The 26,616-nt window shown below is 41.4% G+C and overlaps 2 protein-coding genes across 6 annotated transcripts in view; one reads left to right on the top strand and one right to left on the bottom strand.

Annotated features, from left to right (window-relative positions):
- Positions 1-7,221, top strand: part of TEC (tec protein tyrosine kinase) — a 58,263-nt gene extending 51,042 nt beyond the window's left edge. For all 5 annotated transcript variants that reach the window (XM_088131127.1, XM_088131123.1, XM_088131125.1 and 2 more), the window contains 6 exons: positions 1,308-1,479; positions 2,597-2,813; positions 3,142-3,206; positions 3,580-3,698; positions 4,982-5,139; positions 6,125-7,221. In XM_088131127.1, the coding sequence (XP_087987253.1) occupies positions 1,308-1,479; positions 2,597-2,813; positions 3,142-3,206; positions 3,580-3,698; positions 4,982-5,139; positions 6,125-6,199 (806 nt within the window). In that variant the 3' untranslated portion in view covers positions 6,200-7,221. The remainder of the gene's footprint in view (positions 1-1,307; positions 1,480-2,596; positions 2,814-3,141; positions 3,207-3,579; positions 3,699-4,981; positions 5,140-6,124) is intronic.
- A 1,672-nt stretch (positions 7,222-8,893) lies between these two features.
- On the bottom strand, positions 8,894-26,601 carry NIPAL1 (NIPA like domain containing 1). The gene is made up of 6 exons (XM_088131129.1): positions 26,401-26,601; positions 17,850-18,116; positions 14,327-14,383; positions 12,819-12,909; positions 11,530-11,690; positions 8,894-10,713 (listed from the first exon to the last, which is right to left on the bottom strand). The coding sequence occupies exons 1-6, from the start codon at positions 26,429-26,431 to the stop codon at positions 10,082-10,084; spliced, it is 1,239 nt and encodes a 412-aa protein (XP_087987255.1). The 5' UTR covers positions 26,432-26,601; the 3' UTR covers positions 8,894-10,081.
- Positions 26,602-26,616: the final 15 nt, after the last annotated feature.

Below are 26,616 nucleotides of genomic sequence, written 5' to 3'. Positions count from 1 at the left end.
GGTTGCTATTTTCCTGGGGGGAAAAGTAGTCCTTAGCATTAATGGTCATTTTTCTTCTGGAGTAAATAACTCCAGGGGTGTAGACATAACATTCTATCGTGACCTTCCATACCTCTGTGATCCAAATTACAAATTTGTACAGATGTTCTTTATGAAAGAAAAGGCAGATGCTCATCAGATGATGCAGTTATTAAAAGCATAGACACAGATAGGGAGCCCAAAAGATCTCATAAGCTTTTTCCTGGTCCTGTCTTGGTATCTGAATATATGTGTATATTTGCACTGAAAAATAAAATTGAATGCAGGGACAAGCAACGTTCATCATAACCATAGCCGCTGTGTTTAAATTACCCAGCCTGTTTAAATTAGAAGGGGCGGATTTCTGAGACAAAGCTTCCTAGTGTATGAGAAACAGCAAAAGAGAGCTGTCAGAATTCAGTAACGTTCTGCAGACAAAATATGGATTCATATCTATTTTGGGTGAGAAGAATGAGAGAGTGTTGCTTTAGGATGGCCAATTGGATTGCAAACCTATATTCTAAGATTGCTTGTGTAAGATTTGCCTGTATTAGAAATTAGTTTTTAGACATTTTTGAAAAATAAAAAGCAACAGGTGCCTGGGAATGCACTGCCCCTGGTCTGTCCCATAAGATGCTCTGTCCAGTCATCCATTAACCACCTTACTAATTGTTCTGTCTGCACGCAGTCATACTAACTGGGTCAAAATCCATTGTCCCTACCCACTTTCCCCCAGAAATTATCTTTCCTTCTTACATAGGAAAGCGTTGGCAGGGTCTCACAATATTATTAGTCCCCAGTGCCAGGAAGCCACCAAAGCAGTGTGCTTTGGTCCCTGCAGACAATCAGTTGTTGAGAAGCATGTTGAGTGCTGCCAAGTCTTGAGAGAATTTGATGATGGAGAAGTTTGCTTTTTCAGTCAGTCATTGTTTCTCTCTGGTCCTTTTTCTTGGAGGACTAGGCAGGCAAGATGAGCCAACTGACTGGGTCCAAGTCCCTTCCAACAGTATGCTCGAGTCATTTCCGCTGAGTGACAAAAGAGGTATTTCTTGGAAAGAGGCCCAGAGGCAGCATTTTGTAAGGCAACCTTGAGAATAAACACTGGGAATCTTCATGATTACTCTGGTTTGAATCTTCAGAAGTTCTCTGGCTTAAAAAAAGGATGAAATAATGACAACAAGACCCTTGTGGAAAAAAATACTGACCATAAGAATTGTCTTCCAGCTTCTCTTGGGGGTTTATCCTCAAGTTATCTGTCCTTTGGTTTTATCTTCCTTTTTTTTTTGTAGAGAAGTGGGAAATCAATCCTGCAGAGCTCACCTTCATGCGAGAACTGGGCAGTGGTCTCTTTGGAGTAGTGCGACTCGGCAAGTGGAGAGCCCAGTACAAAGTAGCCATCAAAGCCATCCGAGAAGGTGCCATGTATGAAGAGGACTTCATAGAAGAAGCTAAAGTGATGATGTAAGCAACTGGCAAAGGTGCCGGTTATTATTTTCAAAGCATTAAAGAGTCTGGCTGCAAAGCTTCTTAAGAAATGTCTTCTCCTGAAGATCTTGAGATACTCTGCTCTGTCTCCCTTGGTTTTGAAAACTTTAGATCAGCTGTCTGAGTCAGAAAATCAAAAGCTTATAATACTTCTCTCCTTTCCTTATTTTGTTGGCTGGTGCACTGTAAAAAAAATCTGTTTTGGAGGTAACAAACTTGTAAGTTCATATTTTGCAGAAACCAAAGCTGTATATTGGTCAGGAGAAGGATGAGCTTAATGATACTAAAATTATTAGCAACATATTGCTAAAGAAATACTTAACGGTATCCCATACTAAAGACAATGATGTAATCAAATCCCTATTAATACAAAAACCCACTGCCATTTTTTTGTTCCAGCTGCTTAATGTCTTCCAGCAAAGATGCATTCATGAACCAGTTGATTGCCATGTTTAATGCCTAACATATAAAACAGTGTCTCACAGGAGCAAGGTCTGAAATTGTAATAGGGTTTGTGGCACGTGGTTTCACCTTAAATGTCAGAGAATCAGAAACCAGGAAACTCTCTAGCTGAAAACAATTTCAGTGTATGGAAGAAAGAAAAGTAAATTCTTATTAGGATGGATTGATAGAACCCCAGCTGTCTACTATATTTATTTCAGACATGTAATCTTGCAAAACATTACATCTTAGGATATAATTTTATTTGTGGAGTGTTAACAGTCACATTTTTCTGTGCTGAAGCCTGTGCCTGTGTTTGGAATTGGCTTCCTAAATCGTCATTGCTCAATGCCGTCTGCCACCATCTTAGATGCTCTGCAGACCTACAGTCATAAGGCGTTATTTGACTGGTGCTTTTTTACTATTTGTTATTTTACTCTGGCTTCTACAGCTTTACCTCCTCTGAACTTCTTATTGTATTTTTAAGCATATGAAATAAAGATTGCATAAGTTGTTTCTCATTTTCTTCCTTCCGAACATGTTATGTTTTCTAAGTAAAGTTAGCTTCATGAACACAATTATGTCTCTATTTCTGTTTATATTTCTCTGTTGTTTCCCTGTTTTATTTTTTCTTTCTTTAAACTGCTTTCAGGAAGTTGACCCATCCGAAGTTAGTCCAGCTGTATGGTGTCTGTACTCAGCAGAGGCCGATCTATATAGTGACGGAGTTCATGGAGCGCGGCTGCCTTCTAAATTACCTTCGCCAAAGACGTGGACACTTCACGAAAGACAGCCTGCTGACAATGTGTCAGGATGTCTCGGAAGGGATGGAATACTTGGAGAGAAATAGCTTTATTCACAGAGATTTGGTAAGGCGGGCAGTGATGCACGTGTACATTTGAGGCATGCATAAAGCATGAGGTCTAGGGAATGTGCCACATTTCTGATTTTTTACAATTTTCTGAAATGTTTTGACCAAAAACACTGCAAGGTGGGATTCGTGTCCCTTTATGCATGCTGGCTGGGGAATTCTGGAAGTTGAAGCCCACACATCTTCAAGTTGCCAAGGTTGAGAAACACTGGACTAGATCCACCTCTACACTTGTGTAATTGTCAGAAATTAAGCAGAAGACAAACTACATCCATGACATGCAGTCAATATCCAAATGACTGTTTTTCCTTTCTTTCTTTCTCTAGGCTGCTAGAAACTGCTTAGTGAATGAGTCAGGAGTGGTGAAAGTGTCTGACTTTGGAATGACCAGGTATTAGTCAATTATATAGCTTTTACCTAGGCATATTTTAAATTTACATTTGTACATTCCAAGGTGGTAGGGTGGTGGCCATGTTTTTAACTTACAACAGACCCCAGTAATGTGTAACTCACTTAACCAAATTTAATTCATCTAATTCAGAGGGAGATTCAGAAGGGGTTTAATAATATTCTGGCTGCCAATTGGAAAAGATCCAATTTATGATGGTCGGTCTACAACTTATCCAAAGTCAGTCTGTGTGAAAGGTCTGTCCTTAGTCCTTTTAAATATTTGTGAAATTTACCCATCTCTGTTAGGTGCCGACATGAATATGTATGGTCAGTTTCTTGTATTCATTTCAGGAGGATTTTTTTTCTCCTTCTAGGTATGTTCTTGATGATCAGTACACCAGCTCTTCCGGTGCTAAATTTCCTGTGAAGTGGTGCCCCCCTGAAGTTTTCAATTATAGCCGATTCAGCAGCAAGTCTGATGTCTGGTCTTTTGGTAAGATTGTGTAAACTTTTTTTTTTTAGCAAATATAGGAAGATTGCTTTTTCAAATAATTGTCAGCCTCCTCAAACAATCTGTCAAAGCATTAATTTTATTTAAGATGGGATGAAACAAAAAATTAAATATTGCTTAATGTTAATGACACATAATAAATAGCTCTAGATGAAATAAAAAGCGGGACTCTTGGATCAAATCCAGGTTTCATGGCTTCCAAACATCAGTTTTCATAATGAAAATTAGAACTTAAAACTTAACATTCAGGAGTTTCAGTTGCTGAAATCTGTTTTTAACTTGTGCCTTGTTTCATTCTAGTGGTTTCAAAATACATCATCATCATATTTATGTCAGTCATTGACCAATAAAATACATACAATAAAACAGACAACAGTATTACCCCTTTCATCAATAACTATTAGCAACCATTTGCGGGCGAAGCTTACACATTATGTAGCAAAATTTTGCAACTTTTAAGGAAATAGATTTATCTTGATTATTTAGCAAATAGTGCAAATAAAATACATTGCAATGCACATTTCTGGTTAGCTGTTCTGATTGTTTTGACGTACATTAGTTTTAATATAATTTTATATAATGTTAATCACTTTTTTTCATGGAGATCTGTAACTATATAACCTTGTGCTGTAATGGTTTACTGATTTTGAAATATTGGCATTACACACACACACACACACACACAAAGATGGTGTGTGTAACAGGACCTCAGATTTTGCTGTAATGTTATTTAGTGTGCTGTGCCTAGTAGGGCTGTGTACACTTCAAGAATAATTCAGAAGAAGTATTGCTGCATACCTTCTGCGAACACATACTTTCTTTGCTATTCATCAAAGCAGCTGCATCTTTTGTAGTCTGAAAAATAATGCTGCCAGTTTGAGAATTGCTTTAATAAGACAACTGTTTTGTTACAGCTTAAGAGAATTCCTTTAAGGAGTCAACTCATTAAAGCGATTCTTTAAAACAGCAGCTACTTTTGTTTTAGGCTGCAGAAGTGTGAAAAAAGATGTAGCTGCTTTAATTAATAGCGGAGGAGTATGAAGCACCTCTTCTGAACAGCCCTAATGCCTAGTTCTACTTTTCAGACCTCTTTCATATGAATTAGTCTAATCATTCCATTGCTGATAGACTAAATAATCTTAGGCGAGGTAATTATTTAGTTGATTAGGATTGATTTTCTATTAACATATTTGTACTTGCCATTCTGGAGAATAAATCTTTAATGTCTCAGTTCAGAACTTTGACTCATCTCTCTGATTTTGCAGGCGTTCTCATGTGGGAAGTGTTTACAGAAGGGAAAATGCCCTTTGAGACAAACACAAACTATGAAGTAGTGACTATGATTACTCAAGGACACCGTCTATTTCGGCCCAAGTTAGCTTCTAAGAATGTTTATGATGTGATGAAGATGTGCTGGCATGAGGTATGCTGCGCTGCGTTTCAGTTGCATCAGTTCTGTTGTGCGTCACTTGCTTTAGCCTTATTACTGTATTATGGAATGAACAGCGGCCCAGTGTAGGCACTACCATTCTTCGCACCCTGCCAATCCACTGAATGAAAACTGCCAGAGTATGTATCAATGCAATAGCGCTGTCTGTTCCTCCCGTTTTTGTGGGCGTATGAATAGTATCCCTCACCCCATGCCTTTGCCCCGTATCTGCTATTCAGGGCTAGTAAAGAGAATGCAGTCTGAAAAGAGAAATCAAGTAGACTTAAGAGTGGAAATTGGACGGTTTTTAATCATAACAATTAGCAATTTTGTAAGTCAGAAAAATGTTAGCAACTGGTAATAAAGTCTTACAGTGCCAAGAGGTGATCTTACTATGTTAGTTCTATCTGCAAGAAAGGCATTAGGTAGAAGTATTTGGGTCAAGTGAATGCAGAAACGAAATACTAACAACGCGAAATTTTCTCTCACTGTTAGTAAAACTGCCGTGTACTTATGACACCTATACTTCAGAGGTGAATGTCAGAAGATTAGGTTCAAGCAACGCTGAATGAAAAATGATTCATCTTGCTTAGTTCTTCGGACCTCTTTGCCACCAGAATGCTTTATGGAAATGTATTCCCAAAGTATGACAGTTAGGCTTTTGCAGCAAGACAGCAAGGAACTCATGGTATCTTAAAGACTAACAAATTTATAATTGTGTAAAATGTTGGGGATCATTGTCCGTTTCATGGGTTGGATGAAGTGGACTGTCATCCCCACAACCTATGCAGTAATATATTAACTTTTGGTTTTTAGTCATCAAAACTTTGTTTTAAATGGCTTCTTCCAGTACTTGTGACTTGTTTAAGCAGTCAGCTAAGTTTATGAAGAAAAATACCCTTTCAGGTTGATCTGCCGTATCATAAAAGAAAAAGAATTATCAATTATTAGAGCCTCTTTAAAACTTTTCAATTTCTAGAAACCAGAAGAACGCCCCACGTTCCAGGATCTCCTGCATATGATTGATGCTATAGCTGAAGATTCTTCCTTCTGACAAGGGCTGGCAGAAGTCCAAGAATTCACAGCGAAGAGATACCATTTCAGAGATGCTGCTGGGTTCTTCCCAGAGGCGCAGTCCTGGATGCTGTTGGAGGACCACAGGAGGACAAGGCAATTGTGCATATTGTTCCCTTGTCCCCAGGAGAAGAAGCTTCATCAAGACATCCATAGTCTGTTTGGTTATTGAAACAACACTGTTATCAAGCGGACCCCAACGTGGGTTTGCTGAGGGGGAAAATGTCCATTTGTAGCAGGATAAAACTACTGTAGAACATAAACTAAAGTCAGCAGAAGCCTTTTATAAGTCAGCTGTTGACATGAAAGAGCAACATTTAAAGTGATTCTTGTATATAGCCTTGTCCAGTGTTGAGCCCTCAGATGTGTTTGGCCACATCTCGTTTCCAGCCAGCACAGAGGTTGGTGAACACTGGGTTGGTCAAGGCTGCTGGTGCACACTAGAGGTGTGACAGGTGGACAGCACGTGGAGGACAGAGGCTGTGAGCCACCTACTTGTCTTTCAACCTAATGACCTCAGTGGCTTGTCAGGAAAATAGGGACAAAGAAGAATAGTACAGAAATACCATAAACGTCTCCTTGACTAGAAGCTGCTGAAAGACCCTCCCAGACCTGAGACAGATTGTCAGGAAGGACACAAACATATGAGGAGTTTAAAACACATCATTCATAATAAATGTATTATAATACCATCTACGTACTGTAAATATACACTGCACATAGGTTTTCATATGAAATGAGAATTTAGTCTGTCCTAAACTATTTAAAAGCACAACATATTGAATTTTTTATTGTATGTTGCACAGTTTGGCATTGAGCCTTATAGCAAAACCAGAACATGCTCTCAACTTTATTGTACATGGGAGTGTTTTTGATCAGACTGCTATTTTGACTTCACCAACTGCAAAGTGTGCTCCACAGTCCTGCTAGGGAAATAATGTATAGCAAAATGAGTCTTAATAAAGACACTTCATATAATAAGTATGAAGTTGTGATAAAGGATTGAACCACTGATTTTCATTTTCGGAGGTGTGTGTGTGTGCGGGGCAGAACGAAGCCTTTGTACTCATTATTAAGGTTGATCCTAAACTATTCACTGTGTCATAAATTGTGACATTCCCAGAGTTCAACCTGAAGTTTCCTGGGGATTTAATTTCTTGTGTCACACACTGCTTCACAAGCATCCATACCACCTTAGATATATTGCGGGCAGATCCCCAAATGAAAATGGATATTTTTGCTTTACACCGAAACCCTTCAATTAACACAGAGGTGATTTTACAGTTCTGTCTAGGGAAGATTTTACGTAATCTTACTCATGTGTAGATATTTCACCCAGCCAATCCAGGTTCTACTGCTAAGGAACACCGGTGCCACTTGCAGAAAATTCAAGTTAATTGCATTTGAAAAAACGTTAGTGCTAGGCGTAACTGCTAAAGGATATTACACACCATCCCCAACTGTTACTTAGCTACATCTAGTAGTTAACGTTTCGGTAAGCATTTGCCCCACATTTTTAAACCTAAGGACTAGAATATATTCTTGAAAGAGAAATACTCTATCCATGTACCATGTTGCATAAAGAGTTTCTGCAAAATTGCAGGACGTGTGGTCTTTGCCTCCAGGAATGGTACTACTGTGGAGAAGATTTGCCCTGTGTTTTGCTGGTGTCTTTAAAAGAAGGTAATTGAGATAAATCTTCCCAGAAATAGCTAAAATCTAGGAGCTTCATACAGAAGAAGGAAGGGAAACTATCTTCTGGCCTAATAGTAAAAGTCAATAGAAATCAATTCACATGTCGGGGTGGGTTCTCTAAATATATATTTTCTTCATATAAATCTTAAGTGTTTCTCAACCTTGGCAACTTTAAGCTGCGTGGACTTCAACTCCCAGAATTCCCCAGCCAGCATGGCTGGCTGGGGAATTCTGGGAGTTGAAGTCCACGCAGCTTAAAGTTGCCAAGGTTGAGAAACATTGCTCTGTATGAATCTTTATGCCTAGGTCACCTGTATCAATTTTTTCCAAAGGAGGGTTCTCCAGATTTAGTAGGATAATACGAAATATAAAAACTGGCCCAATGTCAGTTGGGAACACATTTTATCAAAACAATTTTTATTCATTTTTGTCAGTATTACATCAACGCTTCAAAGATCCTCCATTTAGAAAGTTAAATATTTTTGAAATGGATAAGGCATACTTTATACAGATGCATAAAAGCATTTTCCCCCTGAATGGCACTGAAGACTACACAGACATTGCTCGTGCTTCTCAGATGAACCACACAATATGTGACCATTAAAATGATTAAAAATCAGGATTTCCTTAAGTGATCAGGGTGTTTTTTTTTATCACAGAACAAATACCAAATCTTGATAAACCAAAGAAATAAAAAAATCAGAGCTAAAAGAGTGTATTATCCAAGCTCACACTTACTCCATTACTGTAGTCCAAATATATGATTTGTGTTCTTCAAATCCAAAAAGCTGCACTACTTTTTCTTTCTTAAGCAGTTTTAGAATTGAGGTGTTAATATTGAAGAGAGGGCCAAAAATCTACACACAGCCAAACCTGCGTTTACAGATCAAATTCTATTTCAAAACCGAATTTTTGGGTACAGATAATTTTAGTTCCAAAATTGTCATATGACTAAAGTCCCTTTCCTGTTCACAAAATAGCAAAGAGGGTACTCGTGGAATTTTTTTTTTTTAAATCACAACAGTATATTAAAATACAGTATATTTAAAATTGCATGTAAAAGGGAAGAGACTTTAACATTTGTGAATATATACGTGTGTGTTTTAAAATCCCCATCTATCATCCTGAACAATTGACTCATTTAAAAGACATATATGGTAGATTTTTCTAGTAAAACTAAGCTTATATTAAGAGCTTAAGAGCTTATATTAGTAGAATCTTTTTCATAAAAATGACTATATATGTACATATTTTATAAAAATCTACATATGTAAATGCTTTACGATAGCATATTCTTGAATGCTTTAAAATCAGTCTACTGGAGATCATGCATGAAGCATTAGGAAATTCTGCTCCAATTATCTAACAGAGTGATTGTTAAAGGCTGATGACTAATGCACATTTCAGTTATCTTCCATCCTTCCCTGTTGGGTGCAGACAGGAAAATGATTCCAAAAATTTAACAGATCCTTCAAACAAATTCTTATCTGGAAAAAACTATAATTATACAGCCACTAAACTTACCAGATCTGTTTTCCAGTGTGGAAGCAATCGATGAGGGAAATGAAACTTAAAGGCTTTCCAGAAATGTTTAGTGTACACCAATTTAACTCCCAGACTTCAGTGAGATTACTGTAAGGGTTTCTTAGTCTGGATCTAACTCAGTGCTGTCAGGCATAGAAAGATCCTGTTTTCAATTAATGTACTTTGCTAGAGTTTAAACTCTGTTGCTGGAAGTTAAACCTAAAAGAGAAGGGGTTGTTTATGGATATTTCCTATTTGGAAAACCAGAATAAACTAAAACTTCCACTTTACCAATATGCCCACCTTCAGAAAAGTCCTGCTTTTTCACATCCAAAATATCTTCACTTAGCCCTCAGCAAAAGTCTTGTTTTCAAAACTGAAGCCATAAAATGCTATTTAGAAAATATATGATGTATATAATTCAGTTCATTAGCAACAACAGCCATCACACAAAGAGCATTATGGCTATCAGTGACTTCTGCACGCTGTCCAAGATGGGAAATACAGAAATATCAGCATTATGTAATTTCCTTTTCTAACCCATAAGCAAATGACATGTTGACGTTCTGTGCCTCCAAGTTCTGTCCTGGGATGGTGAAGATGATGTTTGCTCTGATTGGCTGTTTAAGCAGTGAGGGAAGACTTAGTGGTGGACATACTGTTGTTCATTTCCTCCGCTGAACAGAGTATTATCCTCCTCACGTATCAAAGCTGGAGCTTCCATGTTTTCTAATAAAGTATGATGAGCCTCATAACCATGCAAAGGCAAGACTGGGTCTCTTTTAACAGAAGTCGCCAATTGGTTCCAGGTAATGCTGATATTTTTAAAAGCGTGAAGAAAGAAAATGCCAATAATTATGGTGAAGAATCCACTCAAGGTCCCAATGATATCACCAAGTTCCATGCTATTCCATTCTTTGAAGAGGATAACGGAGCAGATCACCACGGTGGTTGTGAAGCACACGTAATAAATGGGAGTCACTAGAGATGTATTAAACACATCCAGTGATTTGTTGAGGTAGTTGATCTGAGTACTAACAGCCAGCACCAGAACTACTGCTAAAACATAAAGCAGTGGATTTCGGAAGACTGGCTTCTGATAAAGCATGTCTTTGATAGCAATACCCAGGCCCTTGACAGAAGAGACCGAAAAAGCACCGATCAGTGAACAGATGGAGATGTAGACCAATATATTCGTCTGTCCAAACCGTGGAACGACCACAAAAATGAGTACCAGTGAGGTCACAATTACAACAGCAGCAAATGCGATGAATACTAAAGGAAAGGGAAATAACTACATGTTATGATTTAGATAATCACAAAGATGTCAAAACACAGTTTATTTGACCAAGTGCATTTGATCCAGTGTTCCATAAATAGAGATCCACTTATGAAATACTTCCTCTTTTTGCAAGGATTGACACTAATTTTTACTGCAATTCCTGGACATCTGCTCCAAAGGAACAGGAGACCCTTTAAAAACATAGGAGAAGCGTTAGGAAGAAAACTGATGAACATAGGTTCCTCTTCCAGCTCTGGATAAAATTTTTAAAAATCAAGATAAAGTAGAAAATGTTTGAATGTAAGCACTGGCTTATCTATGCCAGTGTTCTCAACCTCAGCAACTTCAAGATCCGTGGACTTCAGCTCCACAAGTCCACAGATCCTAAAGCTTTTGAGACTGAGAAGCACTGATGCAGAGAAAGTAGCATAGTCATATTCCATGCTGGAAATTCTGTTGTCTGATTCTCACTATGTTTCAGTTGCCTACAGCCTGCAAGTAGTTTGGAAGCAGAATCCTTCCTCCTACTGTGTTAGCCTATTTAGGTTCCATTCAGTATCTCCAATTCAGATGTAACATTGTAAATATAGAAGAACATGCACAATCCCAAATCTGTTTTCAGGATAAATAGATTCTAGGCTAAATGTTTTTTTATTATTATTGTGAGCCGCCCAGAGTCACCCATTGGGGGAGATGGGCGGCATACAAATTTGAAAAATAAATAAATAAAATAAATAAATCTAAATATGTTCATGACAAACACTTGCACAGTAGGGATTCATTCTATGATAGCTCTCTAGCAGACATACCTGGATCTTTTAGTTTTATTTCCATTTCATCCAATGATGTGACTTGTTCCTCTTCAGGAGCATGAATCACCATCACTGTGGAACCCAGAATGCTTAACACACAGCCCAGCTTTCCATGAACATTGAGCTTTTCATCCAAGAAATAGGAAGACAAGATTGCGCTGTTTGAAATTTTTAAAAAAGGAAAAATTAAGCAAAATGTAAGTACGTAACAAATCTAAAAACTGAAGTTCAGAATAGCTAGAATGAATAAGAACCAAAGAGAGTATTATAAATGGGCAACTTTTCCAGATTAAGGATATTATTGTCAATGAAGGAAATAGGTCTGCCTACGGTCCTCATGAAAAGCAACGTGAGATACAGTGAGAGTGAAATAAGGCATGCCAAACAGAGAAGTATGGAAAAAGAAAGGATGTGCAATAGAAGTTCCTCCCTGTTCATATACAGAAAGATCTGATTAGCTTCAGATCTCTGACAAGAGTATACACAAGGTACCCTGATGGACTAGTAGAAACATGTATGTTCCTTCCATCTTAAAAAGACGGAAGGAGAGTAGAGTTGCTTCCAGATGTGACTTACTTTGTAATCAACTTGCCTTAGACACATCATGGCACGAGCGGCTTATTAGTAACTCTGCCAAGCTTTCCTATTGCTATCCTGTCATTTGGACACATTAGAAAAAGAGCTGCACGGGGTCTTTTGACGGGGTCTAATGACCTGTTGGCCAGTAAGCAGCCAAATAGCTGTAAGTTATGTGTCGATATGCATCTGTCTTTACAAATCTACTACTTGGTCGCAGTATCTGGCTAATGTAGTTCTCAGGGCCAGGTCTGCAGTTTAATGCCATGTATGCTAAAAGAACCACATTATTAGGAAGAGCATGTATTTTTGCAGAAACAGAAGTTGTGGGCCGTGCTGTGCATCTGTGCATCGTCCAAAGCACTTTATGCTGCCGAATTCTAACAGGTCTGCAGGTAGGTCTGTTGTGACTTTGGACACTTTAGAACAGTGTTTCTCAACCTTGGCCACTTTAAGATGTGTGGCCTTCAACTCCCAGAATTCCCCAGCCAGCCCTGCTGGCTGGGGAATTCTGGGAGTTGAAGTCCACACATCTTAAAGCTGCCAAGGCTGAGAAACTCTGCTTTAGAAAGACAGTATAGACTTTCTATCATAATATAACTAAAATAGGAGCATAAGAGCCTGCAATGTATTCACAATCCGACTAAGCCACAGGTCGAACAGTAATGCGCTACTGTAGATGACTCAGTGGGCAAGGTAACATTACTAACCTTATAAGGACACTTAGTGCACCCAACGGGGTGACCAAAGTCGCAGGGGCAAAGGCATATGCGGCAAAGTTAGCAGCTTCTCCTATTCCCACTGCCAAAAACAACAGCAAACTAGAGTTACTCGAGACATGTGAATTTTCCAAAAATACGAGTATCTTTTTGGAATTCTATCAATGATTTCTGCCTGCCCGTGCAAGACACAAAAAACTTTTGGAAACCATCAGCGCTAATATATATATAGATACACTCTGAAGCAACTTGTTTCTAAAGAATCCTAATTAAAAGTCAGAGGAAGAGGATGGCATTTCATGAGTACCAACCACAACATCGACAATATTCTACAACATTTCAGCACTCCCTTGAGAAAGCATTTAAACCTTTTTATCTGCCTTATGTTCGACTACTGAAGCCGAGTCACACACTGTACAAAAAGATTCAAATCGGAAACAGATTGCCCTACGCAACCTCCCAGGAACAGTGCCATTTGTCCAAGTTGGGAGATTTCAGCTTCAGAGAGGGAGGGAAAAAAATTAACATGATGTTTTCACCCTTCGACCTCCCCACCACCTACTGAAGCTGGCTTGCTATCAAGAACGCCACAAACTGTAGAAGCTGGGTAGGAGATGTTTTGGAGGGTTGGCATATACCTATTCCTAATTCTCTATCTCTGATTTGTTTCTGACCTAAATTATTTCTCCCTCTCCCAAACGACGAGAAAATTTAAACAAAACAAAAGAATAGGATTGGGGGAAAAGGGAGTGAAAGCTATTCAGCTAGGCACACGACAGTCTACCTGGCTTTTAAGGGCTGTAGGATCTGAGGCCTCCAAATAATCCAATGGAATGGTTTAGCTATGTAATTAAAATAGGTAATCTCCAAATAAACTGGAAATCTTGAGTACCAGGCAAGAGACGTAACCCATTTTCTTGTAGACAGTAAGATGACATCCCCAAAGATTGTGACTGCTGCTAGAAAATCACCAATATTTTGGGTGGCAAACATGACGTGTGGATATTCGGCTCAAGGAGCAGCCATCTTTCAACAACTATCTGTGAAAGCCGACTCTTCGTTCCTAAGCCAGTGTGTTATTTAAGGAACCCTCTCCATCACACAAAGCCATCGCATCCGGAGGGCAGAAGAGACAAGCCCCTTGACCGCAGCTCTTCCCTTGCATCTTTGTCTTGGTTGCAGCTTGTTAGCTGCAGGTTGAACTTCCAGAATGAGGTTTTTTTAACATTGGAGAAGGGTTTTTCATAGACTTAAGCATTGGTCTGCCGTAGTCTAAATCTGGAGTTTAACTGAGCATAAAGACACCCCCATTACCACCCTAACCACAGCAAGGATTCCTGGAAAGTAATGGAAATGGACCTCCCTTCCATTCATATGGCAGTAACATGGGGCCAGAGAATGACTAACCAGTAACAAATACTCCAGTTTCTTTTAGCAAGAAGTGTGCAAAAATAACTACATCCCAATAAAATCAAAGGTTTTGAAGCTTTAATACTTACTTGAAAGCAAACCTGCCCACCACAGCCATTCTTTGAGGTAAGAGTAGCCCCCCTCTCCTGGGGAAGAAAAACGAGCACAAAAACATTTTCAGAGGGAAAAACCTGCAGCTCGGCTTCTATTCAAATGCCATAATCACCCTTTTTCTAATATTTGTTCATAAAAGGAGAGCTTTTCGGTGCCATCCTTATTCCATTATACCTGCAGGCCGATTATGTTGGCAGCGTCCCCCTTACTTGACTTGACCGCTGTCTAATGCTAATACTAGTTTTGTTCCTCTTTGGGATTTTTAAATGTTACCAGATAGCAAAACAAAACCAGCAGTAAAAGTATGCAAAGACATATTATAAGCACCTGCCATTTTAATGCATTAGGAAAGACACTATAAATTATTACTGGAGCTAAGGCCACAACTCTATAGCTGTTTTGCTGGGAATAAATCCCCACTGAAATGAAAAATATGGGATTACACTCCAATTTATTTCCATCTTTATTTCTTACATGAAAGCCTGAGATTATAGAACACCCCACAGTTTTTAAGCCAAGACATCAGGACCATGGATTTAACCCTCTCCCCACCACACAGGAGGTTGTCTGATTTATTTTCCTGCTACTAGTAAAATTAATATCTCTGTCCCTGACTTTGTAATAAACTCTCTTAAATAATCTAAGAGTACTTTATCTAGTACAAATGATCTAATCCAGTCACGTCCTTGTATTTCCCCCAATATTTTCTGTATTGGAAAGATCCGATAAAGGATTAGCGGAAATGGTTTTATAACTTTTAACCGTTGTCATTTGACAGACAATACATGCATTTTAATCAGGGGCCATGAAATAAACAATATTGAGACTTCATTTCTGTTTACATTTACTATTAAAATCAAAACAGGTAAATGACACAAAGAGTTACTCCTTGGCCATTTCTTTCAGAACATAGTTTTTTCAACCTTTTTCCTGAAATTAACTTGCATCCTATTTACGTTTATCTATAATGAATATATGTACTCAACAATAAGACCGGTAGTAGTCTGTTAGACCTGGATCTTCTGTCTGGATTAATTAAGAGTCACCTGCAAAAGCTAGAGGGGGAAAAAAAGATCTTTCCATCCAGTTAATAATTTTCTCAAAAGCACTTGGTACGTCCTAATCAATTGACATAGCTCTCTATTTTTAACTCTTATGAAGCTACTGAATCCACTTATAATTGCCAGAGAACTGCCGGAAAGTTACTGTCCTTTCTATACAAATGAATATATTAGTATTTGACTGCTCTTCAATCTTTTTAAAATGAAAACTGCTAAATGTGTATTGTGAGGTTCTGATAAAGAGTTTTCTACCAACTGGGAGTTAGGAGGAGAACACGCAGAGCTATCCTTGATTAAGACAGAACCTATTGTAATGTTTTTGTAGAAATTGGCTCGCCAGAAAACACTTTTGATAGGATTATTTATGCTTTTCTTATGCCATCAAAGTAAATTGAAACATCCTTGCCTAACTGGGGCTCACATCCCTTCAGAATTGTGTAGGAAGGCATTGCAGCCATTCAAGGTTCTTCCTCCAATCGAAGATGAGTGGAGGAGATTCAGAAGATGCATCTGGATCTACAGACAGTCCTCTAGGGAATTGGCAAGGGTGCTTGACTCAGCAGCAGTAACAACTATCATACATTTTACTAGAGGAGGCAAGATAACCTGGAATAAATGTTTGTCTCAAAAGATTCCCCTTTTCTGGTACTCAAAACATACTGGACTGCAAATCAGGCTGATGGATGTTGGAATTCTATTAAAAAATATATACGCATGTATGTACTCCATAAATCTGCCCAGCTTTGGACAATCCACACGTCATAAATTGTTGCACGAACTCATACTAAGCCAAAATGAAACAAACTATACTATGGCTTAGCACGTTGTGTGAATCCAACCTGCCTAGAAGCTGGGTACAAGCCACATTGACATCACATATATCATGACGCTGTCATGCAAATGATATGAATTATAGTTTGTGGCCTCCGTATGATGATAAGATGTATATTGCATCACTTATACACGCCCTGTGGACACCTATGGCAGCCAGTTCTGTTTAGGTAATAATTATTTATTTAATTATTATTAATTTATAATTAATACAAGTTTATAATTTATTAAACTCGTATGCCACCCAACTCTCAACAACTCTGGGCAGCTAACAATGATCAAACAAAGAAATCACAATAAAAGCAATAAAACATGAAAGATAAAAAGATGGCAAGTGGGATGAAGTGAGGGGTCTCCCTGTCCCTTGCCAAAGGCTGGGGTGAAGAACCAGGTCTTCATGGCTCTTCTAATACAGCAGAGTGGGGGCTTTATGAGTATTCTCAATATTTTTTTCTTTAATTTTTGTCCTTGATATGTACATGAATGTATGTGAGTATAGTAATTTTTAAAGGGTTTTTGTCTCAGTGTTTTATTTCAAGAAAAGATGTTAAAAATCACCTTTGTCAATCAAACTACAGCTTAGTTCAAAGGGGGTCCAGTCACAACATCATACAGAAAAATGGAATAAAAAAATGAATTGAAGTCTTGCTAAGCTCTTTGACCTAAGGATAGTAGGAATATTGGCCTGGTTGACATATAACATAATGTGGTTTGCTTGTGTCTTAATATGATATGTGAATGGAGTCACATTGGCTCAAAACCAATGTACAACCATCAGATACAACACAGGCCACTGTAGTTTGTTCAACATTTGATTGATTGATTGATTGATTGATTGATTGATTGATTGATTGAGTGCAGACTTTCTCCAGGATGATCTGTTCCCAACCTGGTCCTCCAATGGTGCACCCACTGCCACCGTAATCAAGCCCAACCACCTTGCTGCTCGCCATCCCCCTTTCTTTCCTTCTTTCTGCCTTTCTCAGCATTAGAGATTTCTCTTGTTCAATACACAATAGTCTTAAAACCGATTTAGCCTTGTGAGTGAACTCGACAAAGTTTGCTTTTTTCTGGCCGAACATGGTATATAAAGCCATCCAAAGGAAGAAATCTTGGTTTAAGAAGCATATCGCATAAAACATCAAACAAACCATATTATGCGTGTGGGTTATATAGGAACAAAGTCATGAATCTTACTTAAAGAAGAGTAATTAAATTTGTTTTGCTTAATTATGTTGTTTCAATACCACTTTTTGGTCTTGAAACAACATGAAAAATCAAACCACTGTGAATGTAATTTTTACAATAACCCATCATCATCATCATCATCATCATCATCATCAATTTATTTATGGTCAAAAGGCCCAAACAACTCTTCTTAGACCACCTACAGGATGATAGAAGAAAGCACTTAAAAAACAAAACAAAGAAAACAGAATGGCTCAGATTTTGTGAAGGTGTTGCCCTGTGCTTTCCACAATAGTATAACCTGCATATGACTAAATGACTAAATATTAAATGCACATTGAAGATAGCCAATCTATGCCTTGGGGCCTGATTCCAAATGTTAAAAAAGGATCTTTGAAAGTAGCAATTTTTTTTTTACCAGCTCTCGTGAAACCTTTTGCAGCCATTTGCAACAGGCCCTTCTTTTTCAGTATAAAGCTGGAACCCGCAAAGATACTGGAGCCGATGGCCAACGCCACACCTACGTATAAGCTGTAGAGGTTTCCTTGGGGGGTGGAAACATTCAGCATTGTTTCATTGGGGTACCTCCCCGAATAGGCAAAGAAAGAAGCTTTTAGCTCTGATACGTTGAGGATCTGGCACCACGCATGCTGAGAGTTGGGGCAAGCCAAAGGAAACACTTCACCTAGAAGAACAGAAAACAGTGATCTGAGCATCTGATCCATGTATGTTAGAAAGTACTCTGCAAGGCTGATTCACAGGGTTAAGAGGGAAGACTCCCTTCCACCAGATCAGCTCACTTACTATGACATTGGGAAGATGTACAGCTGCCCTCCAAAGCTGCAGTGCCTAAGGCAGAAAAGCACACCAAAGGAGCAAAAAACTATCCCATATCACCAGCTGGGCACTTGATGGAAGAAAACAAGATCTTGCTCAATGACCAACATTAATTCAAATATCTTTCTGTAGTTGTGCTACACCTCAACTCCCTTGATGTAAGAGGGGAGGATGGAGGTAAGTAAAATAAAGTTTTTTCCCCCCACTTATAAGTTTGGATAGACAAAAGAAACAGGTCCAAGTTTAAAATTGCCAAGATGTGCCTCCCTGACAGCAATCATGTTTAAGTCACCAAAATATTGAAATAATAAGGACTAATGCTGCAGTATTGCAAATTTCCCTATTTTGGTAATAGGGTGGATAGTTTAGGAAATGCCTGTCTACTTCCTAGCTGCTCACTTGACCTAAACACTGGGGAAGAAATAGAAGTCTCCAGTATTGTTCTTATAAGAACTACCCAATGAGACCACCTTGAATTTGGGGAAGCACAAATTGGCCTGGGAGGAATAATAAGAAGGTAGTATATCAAATGGTTTAGTCTGTATCTGACTTGGAAGCGTCTTCTTGGAAAGTACAGACAACATTGTCCAATTACAATCAGGACCATCTTGAACAATGTGGTTTGATTCTCCACTAACTGGAGACCAGGTTCCCAAGGTCTCAAGCCACTGGTTGGGCTTGGCTGAAAAGTGGTGAAGTCACCTGCTACAGGAAACACCATCGGAACAGGGAGGCAGAAGAGCTGATGAAGGCAGATTTGGATCTGAACAGTAGAGCAAGTTTCTTTAAAAGTGCTGCCCAAGAGGGCAACAGCATTGGGCAGCCAAATAGTATTATGCAGCCGAGAACTTGCCCATCCATGCTGGAAAAATGCTTGTATCCTTACTTAACGACCACAACAGGGAGTGGAAATTTGGTCATTAAGTGGGGGGGTCATTAAGTGAGTCACCAGATAACTGGACCTGATTTTATAACCATTTTTACAATGGTTGTTAACTGAATCACCACAGTCACTAAGCAAATCATGTTGTGAATCCACCTTCTCCAATGGATGTTTTTTGCCAGAATTCATGTAATGACCACGTGATTCGCTTAATGACCATTGTAAAAAAGTCACAAATCATGATCACATGACCACAGGGGTGGTACAATGGTTTGTGATGGTCGTGTGAGTACAGGTTGTGAAGCACTTTTTCATAGACCGTTGTAACTTTGAACTATTGTTAAACGAACCATCATTAAGCAAGGGCTACATGTACTCAGTACACATCTAAAAATTCTTATCCATGACTATGGGAAAAGGGAACCAAGTTCTCTGTTCTTCTCTGGTACGATATCTGTGAAGTGGCTCTACTGGATCAACTAGCATATGAACAAAGAGCTACGCTATCTCTAGGGCAGTGCTGTCCAAACTTGGCCGCTTTAAGATGAGTTGGCTTCAGCTCCCAGAATTCCCCAGCCAGCCCTGGCTGGGGAATTCTGGGAGCTGAAGTCCACTCATCTTAAAGCGGCCAAGTTTGGACAACGCTGCTCTAGGGCTTCAGAATAATGTTGAGGAATCGAGGTTCCGTAGCCCCACATGTCTTACCTTTTCCTTTCTCTGCAATGTACTTAGTATTTAACTTTCTAAAACCTGAGCTTAGATCCACTGATTCCTTATTGATTCTTTCTTCTGTGCTGCTTGGTTTTAAGCTTTGTATTTTACACTGTCTATTTAACAAAATGTAATTTGCTAACTCTTGGGGGATAGCAATTCTGGGCAGGGTTGGCGGGTCCTCCTAGAATATACAACTTCTAACCCTGAAGTCAACATTTCATAACTGAAAGAAAAGGAAGCTGGTATTTTAGCACATCAGCCATGCGGTAATTAACAGCGGAGGGTGCAAGGTGATTCAGTTTATGAATGTTGTGAGCACGACTAAGGCAGCACTACAAATCAGGATGGCTTTTTAACAGCGGCTCTTTAGTTTAAACTGCTCACGGGCAAACTAGGACATTCCATGAATGTAGCAGTTGGGAATGTAAATGCAGGCTTCAAATGTGTGTAAACCGCGCAAAAGGCAGATTGTGAACATGGGTCTGTTTCTGGGTGTGGAAACATCCGATCAAGGTCGGAGAAGCAGGGGGGGAGGAATTACGCAGACACACCTGCCCCTAGGTTGACGTCTCTCAATTTCCCTTGCACAGGACAGTGCTGCACTTTTAAGAAATCTTTAACAGACCGTTACACTTGTTTTTACTCTTTCCCTAAACTCATGTTACTTTTTATGAGCTGTGATCCAGCTTTTCAGCTAATTTTCAATGCATCAATGCCAACAGTGCTTTAAGTACACTGATTTTTTCCCCCCTATCTGTTCAGTCGTGTGCGATTCTCAGAGACTGCCTGGACTAGTCCCTGCAGTTTTCCTGCCAAGGCTTTTCAGAAGCGGTTTGCCTCCTTCCGAGGGCTGAGAGAGAGCGATTGCCCCGAGGTCACCCAGCTGGCTTTGTGTCCAAGGTGGGACTGGAACTCAGGGTCTCCCAGTTTCTAGCCTGGGGCCTTCACCACCACACCACACTGGCTCTTGAGGTATACGGATAACCCTACCCTGATTCCCACCCCTCAGGCAAAACTGAAATAATTTTAGCAACTAGCATGCAATATAAATTAAGTTCCTGCCTTCCTCAACCTCCCTTCCATCTCCCACCCAGACACAGAAGGACCAAGACGTATGCATCGATTTGCAGATTCCCGCTAAGAATAATTCCTTGTAATGTAGAAAAGAAAATTAAGAGCTTCATCAGGAGTGGACTTGTCAGGAGGGACAAGTATCATAGCAAACAAGTTTAACTCAAAGGCAAGAATTACTTGCCAGCAAGGACCCCAAAGTATCCAGCTGATTGCAGCGTGCGCCTCTCTAGCTATGAATCACTGGAGTGAAAGACCCTATGCAAATATGCATGCCAATGTAATTAAACGCCAATTATTATAACCGATGACCCACGTTTAACAGCAGGGAGAAAGGAAGCGGAGAGGAAGGAGGAGGATGAAACTTCTGGACTGCTGGCTCACTGTGGCAACCTATTTGCTGCAGAGTTTCTTTCGCGAGGCAAAAGAATTGCATTTTGCAATTCGCCCTGCTGTCTGTCCCTCATTTCCATCCGAACAAGAGCCGGCACACAGCGTGGATTTAAGATGGACAGGTGGTTTTTTTCAATCGAATAACTCACGCCTCACACTGCCTGACTATGTCATATGGCTTAATGCAATGGAGTCCACCCACACTCAGTCGAACCACACCTTTGCATGATGTGTGAAGGTGGACTATATATGTACAGCTTATAATTACTTCTTCATGAATGCATTTCGCTTGTTAGGTAGAGTTCAGAAACTACAGCAACATTGCTGAAAAGATTTAAGTATGGGCAAGGATGTCCTCAGGGCATGGTCAGAAAAGTCAAGATGGCATCCAGGATGGTGGATTCAGAGTCCTGGCTGCTTTTTACGGCCATCACTTTACATTTAAGGCTTTTGTCTACTTCAAGTGATTGTTTTGTAGAGTAACAATGGCCATTATTTCAGATTAGACAATTTTCCTGCGCTGCATCTTAACGGACTGATGGAAGAGCTCTCAGATTCTGACAAGGGTCAACGAAGAGGGTTACGCACTTATTTAAATCAGCAATGGCAACTGTACCACCGCTCCCCTGGGATTTCCTTACTAGTATCTCCCGGACAAGATAAAAAAGCAACGATCAGTTGGGAATACTTGCTTATTAAATACATTTAACGAATAACAATTATTATAAGGTAGAAGAGAATAGTTGTTTTAAATTGCCCTGCGATAAATGATGCATGACACACTTTCCGACGCCATGACGTAAGCAAGTCCCGTCCTAGTAACCTGTAGAGCAGTTGCCCCCCACTTCAACCTGCCTCTTGCCCGTGTCTTACATTTACTGAAGGTCAACAGGAGGAGGAGGAGGAGGAGGACAGAAGGGGAATACAATGCTTCCACAGAAAAGCCCTCTTTTCAGGATGTTTGCAATACTTTTACACACGTCAAATGCAATCCTTTGAGTTTGTACCAAGATTTCACTGAGCATCTCTTCATGTGCAGAGTGTAAACCGTATAAGATTGAGACTGCCTTATCCTTGCATTTTTGAGACTAAAAAATTGATTTTTGTTGAATTACGACTTTGTTTCTAGGGTCTATAGTTCTTTTCAGGGCCCCCTTTTTTTTTTTTTTTAAAGAAGACTACCAGAATGTCACTTCTCCACTGGCAGCTCCTCCAATGCAGCAGTTTCTTGTTAACACTGTACCAGGTGAGCACACAGGTAGTCCACTGACCATTTGTTCAGTGATCATTTGAAGTGACGATGGCGCTGAACGAATGGTGGTTATGGCTGGTCCTCAGAATTATGGATGTCCCAGCACACCCGTGGTCACGTAAGTTGAGGACTACCTGTATGGGAAGGAGATGGTCAACGAAGCTGCAATTTTGCCTATTGAACATTCTGATAAGAGGTGAGCCTTATGTTACATTACAAATTGAGGGAAAAGATTGCAGCTGCCGGTTTGATACAGAGCTTCTTGTTCTTCGTTGGCCGTGCACCCGGGGAAGGCTGATTTGGAACTGCAGGGATTGGGAAGGATAATGGAAATGGGGGGGAAATGGATTTGATGTTGAAGAAATCTGTGCATGAGCAACAACTATTGGTCCATGGTTTTTAAAGCACGCCCTTCTTTTGTCTGAAGTTTGTAAGCAGAGAGCCACCATCCACTGTACTCTAGATGGGCTAAATGTTTCCTCACCATCAGGAGTATCTGTGAGCTTCTCTGTTTACGTTGCTGGTAGAGCCTTTTTGATTACCTCCTCAGCTTGCGCGTGTCCCAGAACCACTCTGGGGTTGGTCCTATGTTATATTTTTAAAACCTGCTGAAGCCTACCGTGGAGATCCAAAGACCTGAGTTTCACAGAATGGGGTCACAAAGCTTCATCAGCCAAGCTAGAGTTTTGTTTGCCTAAAGCAGTGTTGTCCAAACTTGGCCACTTTAAGATGAGTGGACTTCAACTCCCAGAATTCCCCAGCCAGCCATGCTGGCTGGGGAATTCTGGGAGCTGAAGTCCACTCATCTTAAACTGGCCAAGTTTGGACAACACTGGCCTAAAGTCACTTGCCTGGACTAGATTACACACCTGGGCACAAGAGAACTTTTCCCTGCCAGAGTTCCTCAGTTGCCGCTGCCTCCTACCAAGCTCTCGCTGAGAGCCTTTCTTGGAACTCGAGGGTCCTGCAAGCCTTGGGCGCCAGCGTCTGCAAAGCTAACTGAACTTTTTGTGACTCTGGCTACTAAAGAGGGACTGTAGCCCACCATGCTGTACAGCTGGGCCCTGTTGCTTGGGGTGCAGTAGGATGCCTGAGAGCTTCCACTTTTACTGTCCTCCTTGTTCAGTTATCAAAAGACTTGGTTACCGGATTCTCGTTGGCAGTTTTTGTTCCTCATGAGGTTGCTGCCGTTCTCCTCGAATGTCAGACTCAAGCCTTTACACATCAGTGCTCAGCCGCCTACGAAGCACAGCTTCTAGCTACTCCAAACGTGACTTTGAAGCGGTGGACAACTTTGAAACCTGCAACTCTGCTTCTTGAGACTACAGATGAAGGAAGTGACTGGCATGACTGCTTGCAGACCATGAACCTGGTAGAGAAACCTCGCTCAGATCTTACCAACGTGCCCCTCCAAAATCCTGGTTTTGAACTCTTTTGGGATGGATTTTCCTCTGTGGTTGATGGAGTCCATTTAACAGGGGCTGCAACTTTTTTTTTTTTTTTTTTTAATCTGCTGGGCAGATTAACCCTTGCCACCTTCCTTGGGGGCTCCAGCAGCTGGACTTAGTGCCTTAATTCAAGCTTATTGTCTTGCCAGAGACAAAACTGTTAATACCTTCACTGACTCTAAGCATGCTTTTGGTGTTTGCCACACTACAGGTGTCTGATGGAAGCTGGGAGGATTCTTCACCACCTCAGGCTGCCAAATTGCTCATGCAGACCTGGCCGTCTCACTTTTGGACATGCTTCTTTTATTACTAAAGGCCATCGCTTTGCTGATCAGGCTGCTTGACAACCTTGTGTCTTTCCGTCTTTGCACCTGTGTTTCAAGTCCCCTCGTGAGAAGTTCCCTTCAGATGCTGGGACTGCTGTTTGCAACATCTCCATGATACTTCTAGGAACGGTTCCTTCTGGACGGCTCCTAATGGGCGACTGGTTGCCCCACACGCCCTTCTTCATCTTCTGGCTCAGCAACTACGTGTGAAAGGACATTGTGCTACCCAAGCTATTGTAGACTGGCTTGCTCCTGGAGCCTACGTGGAAACTTCCAGGAGCTTCTTCTAGGCCAGGGACTCCCAAAGGGGGGCCTCTCTGCCATCTCAGTGCACCCAGGGTTGGGTGGGGGGGATGAACTAACTGCCACACGGTTTCTGTCCTTACAGAAGCAGCACAGAGGGCTCTGGAAGGAGGCGGTGGGCACCACAGTTCCTCCGAGTAACCCCATCCCTCCGTTTTGGCTGGAAGGTTCCATCGCAAAACCCTCAGTCCAACCTGGGAGGGTCCACTCCAGATTTGGCTGACCACCCAAACCACTGACTTTCACGGGAAGAAAACAGACCGTTGATGACTCTGTCAGACTCTTGGAAACTTGCTTGATGAACTTTTTTTTTAATCTTTGTGGACTTTCACGCAACCCTGGTTTCTGTTGGACTTTTGGTTCTTTTGCAGCTCTCATGCAGCAAACGGGGTGTTGGTGGATAGGCTGGGAGAGCAATATTCTTGCTCAGTTCAAGCTTCATGCGGTCGAAAATGCTAGCCTGCAAAATAAACTTCGTGGATTTGCCCCTTGCCAATTCCCCCCATGGTGGTAAGGGGCATCCTCTCTTCCTGTGCCCCTAAGCACTGGTTGGTGGGTAACTCACATTATGCACTTGACAAGCCCCTTATTTGGTAGAGAGGATTTCAGCAAAGAGCTACGCACACCGCAAAATAGGCTGGCCTTGGATGGGGAGAACATGGGGAGAGTCTGTATGAGCATTAAAGAGAGCGGTTGCATGTTTCATGAAGACTTAATTACAGAACAGCAGATGCTATCCAGAACAGTTGCCTCCATCGCTAGGGACAGGGCACGTTTTCAGGAACAACCAATCCACGTGGGATCGGCTCGCTTCCTGGCTGCTGGATCAGGCTGGGTGGGACGTTTATCATGCAGCCTCCTTTATCTTTGCCTGCCACACCGTGCTGCCTCTGCGAATCTGCTCTGCCACACAGAGTAGGCCCCGTAGGTCCCGTGCCATTTCAGACGTCAACTGCTCGCTTGCTTCCTAAATATAAAAGTGGTTCAGCAAACTGTGAATAGAGCAGCTTGAGAACCAAATGGAGAAACTGTTACCTGGAAGTTTAGGCTTCCTTATTAGCGTTTTAATAAAGGGGATATCAGCATTTGAGCAAGGCCTCTGGGCTTCCTTGTGAAGTTCGGGGAACCATCTTTTCCGCCAAAGCCACTTCTCTTTTTCACATGGGAGGCACTAAATAAGAGGGAGCATATTCCAGAGGTCCTTGAATACAGGTGTTGATGAAGGTTCTCAGTCATCCAGGTGGACTTATCTGGAGGTTGAGTCATAGTAACCGGACTTCCTTTCAAATGTGCCAGTTTTAAGAAAGATACAAACTGGGCCGGGAAAGGGGGCGACGCAGCCCCTAAACTTGCCACTTGTGGAATGCTAACTAGGATCAGTGTTTTCCATTGCTGGACGCTCACGTGTAAGCCATGTCTTTTGCGTTTTGATTTCTGACGCATCCCGCATACGGCACGCGCGCGTCCTTTGTTTCCGTACCCCATAAAAAGACTCGGACCCCCCCCCCCACCCTTAATCGGCGCTTTCCGCTCGGCCTGACTTACTCCTGCTCCTGGCTGTCGGGGGGGGGGGGGCGGAAAAGCCACTTCGCAAAGACACTTCTCCCCCAGATTCGGGGACCGAGTTTTTGGCCGGGCGCAACGCGGTAACCCCCACGGGCCCGCCGGCCCGCCCGGCTTCGCAGGGACGCGGGCGAGGGGCGAGGGGCGAGGTCCGCGCGGCGGGAGGAGCCGCCACTGACCTTCCCGGCACGTCTGCGGCAGCAGCACCATCTCCTCCCCGCGGCGCTCGGACCGCCCGCGGCGTGCCACCCGGAGGCGCCGCCGGGGCCGACGATGCCCGCGGGGAAAGCGCAGCCCGCGCCCGGCTTCCGACGGCCAGCGCCGGCAGCGCCCTCCGCCCTCCCGCTCCGCCGCGCCGCGCCGCGCCGCGCCAATCCCAGCCGCGGGGCGGGAGG

This window comes from Python bivittatus, unplaced genomic scaffold (assembly GCF_059951505.1).
Source record: "Python bivittatus isolate LINGU-HERP-01145 unplaced genomic scaffold, Pbiv_v1 ctg000970_np1212, whole genome shotgun sequence".
NCBI classification, from domain to species: Eukaryota; Metazoa; Chordata; class Lepidosauria; order Squamata; family Pythonidae; genus Python; species Python bivittatus.
This window is presented reverse-complemented; position numbering and strand designations above follow the sequence as displayed.

Excerpts from the sequence above, each read along its gene's own strand:
- NIPAL1 (XM_088131129.1), bottom strand. The coding sequence starts at position 26,431 with ATGGTGCTGCTGCCGCAGACGTGCCGGGAAG. Across the intron at positions 14,384-17,849 it reads AAAAGGTTTCACGAGAGCTG|GAGAGGGGGGCTACTCTTAC; the intron begins GTAAAAAAAAAA and ends TTTCTTCCCCAG. Across the intron at positions 11,691-12,818 it reads GCACTAAGTGTCCTTATAAG|CGCAATCTTGTCTTCCTATT; the intron begins GTTAGTAATGTT and ends AATTTCAAACAG.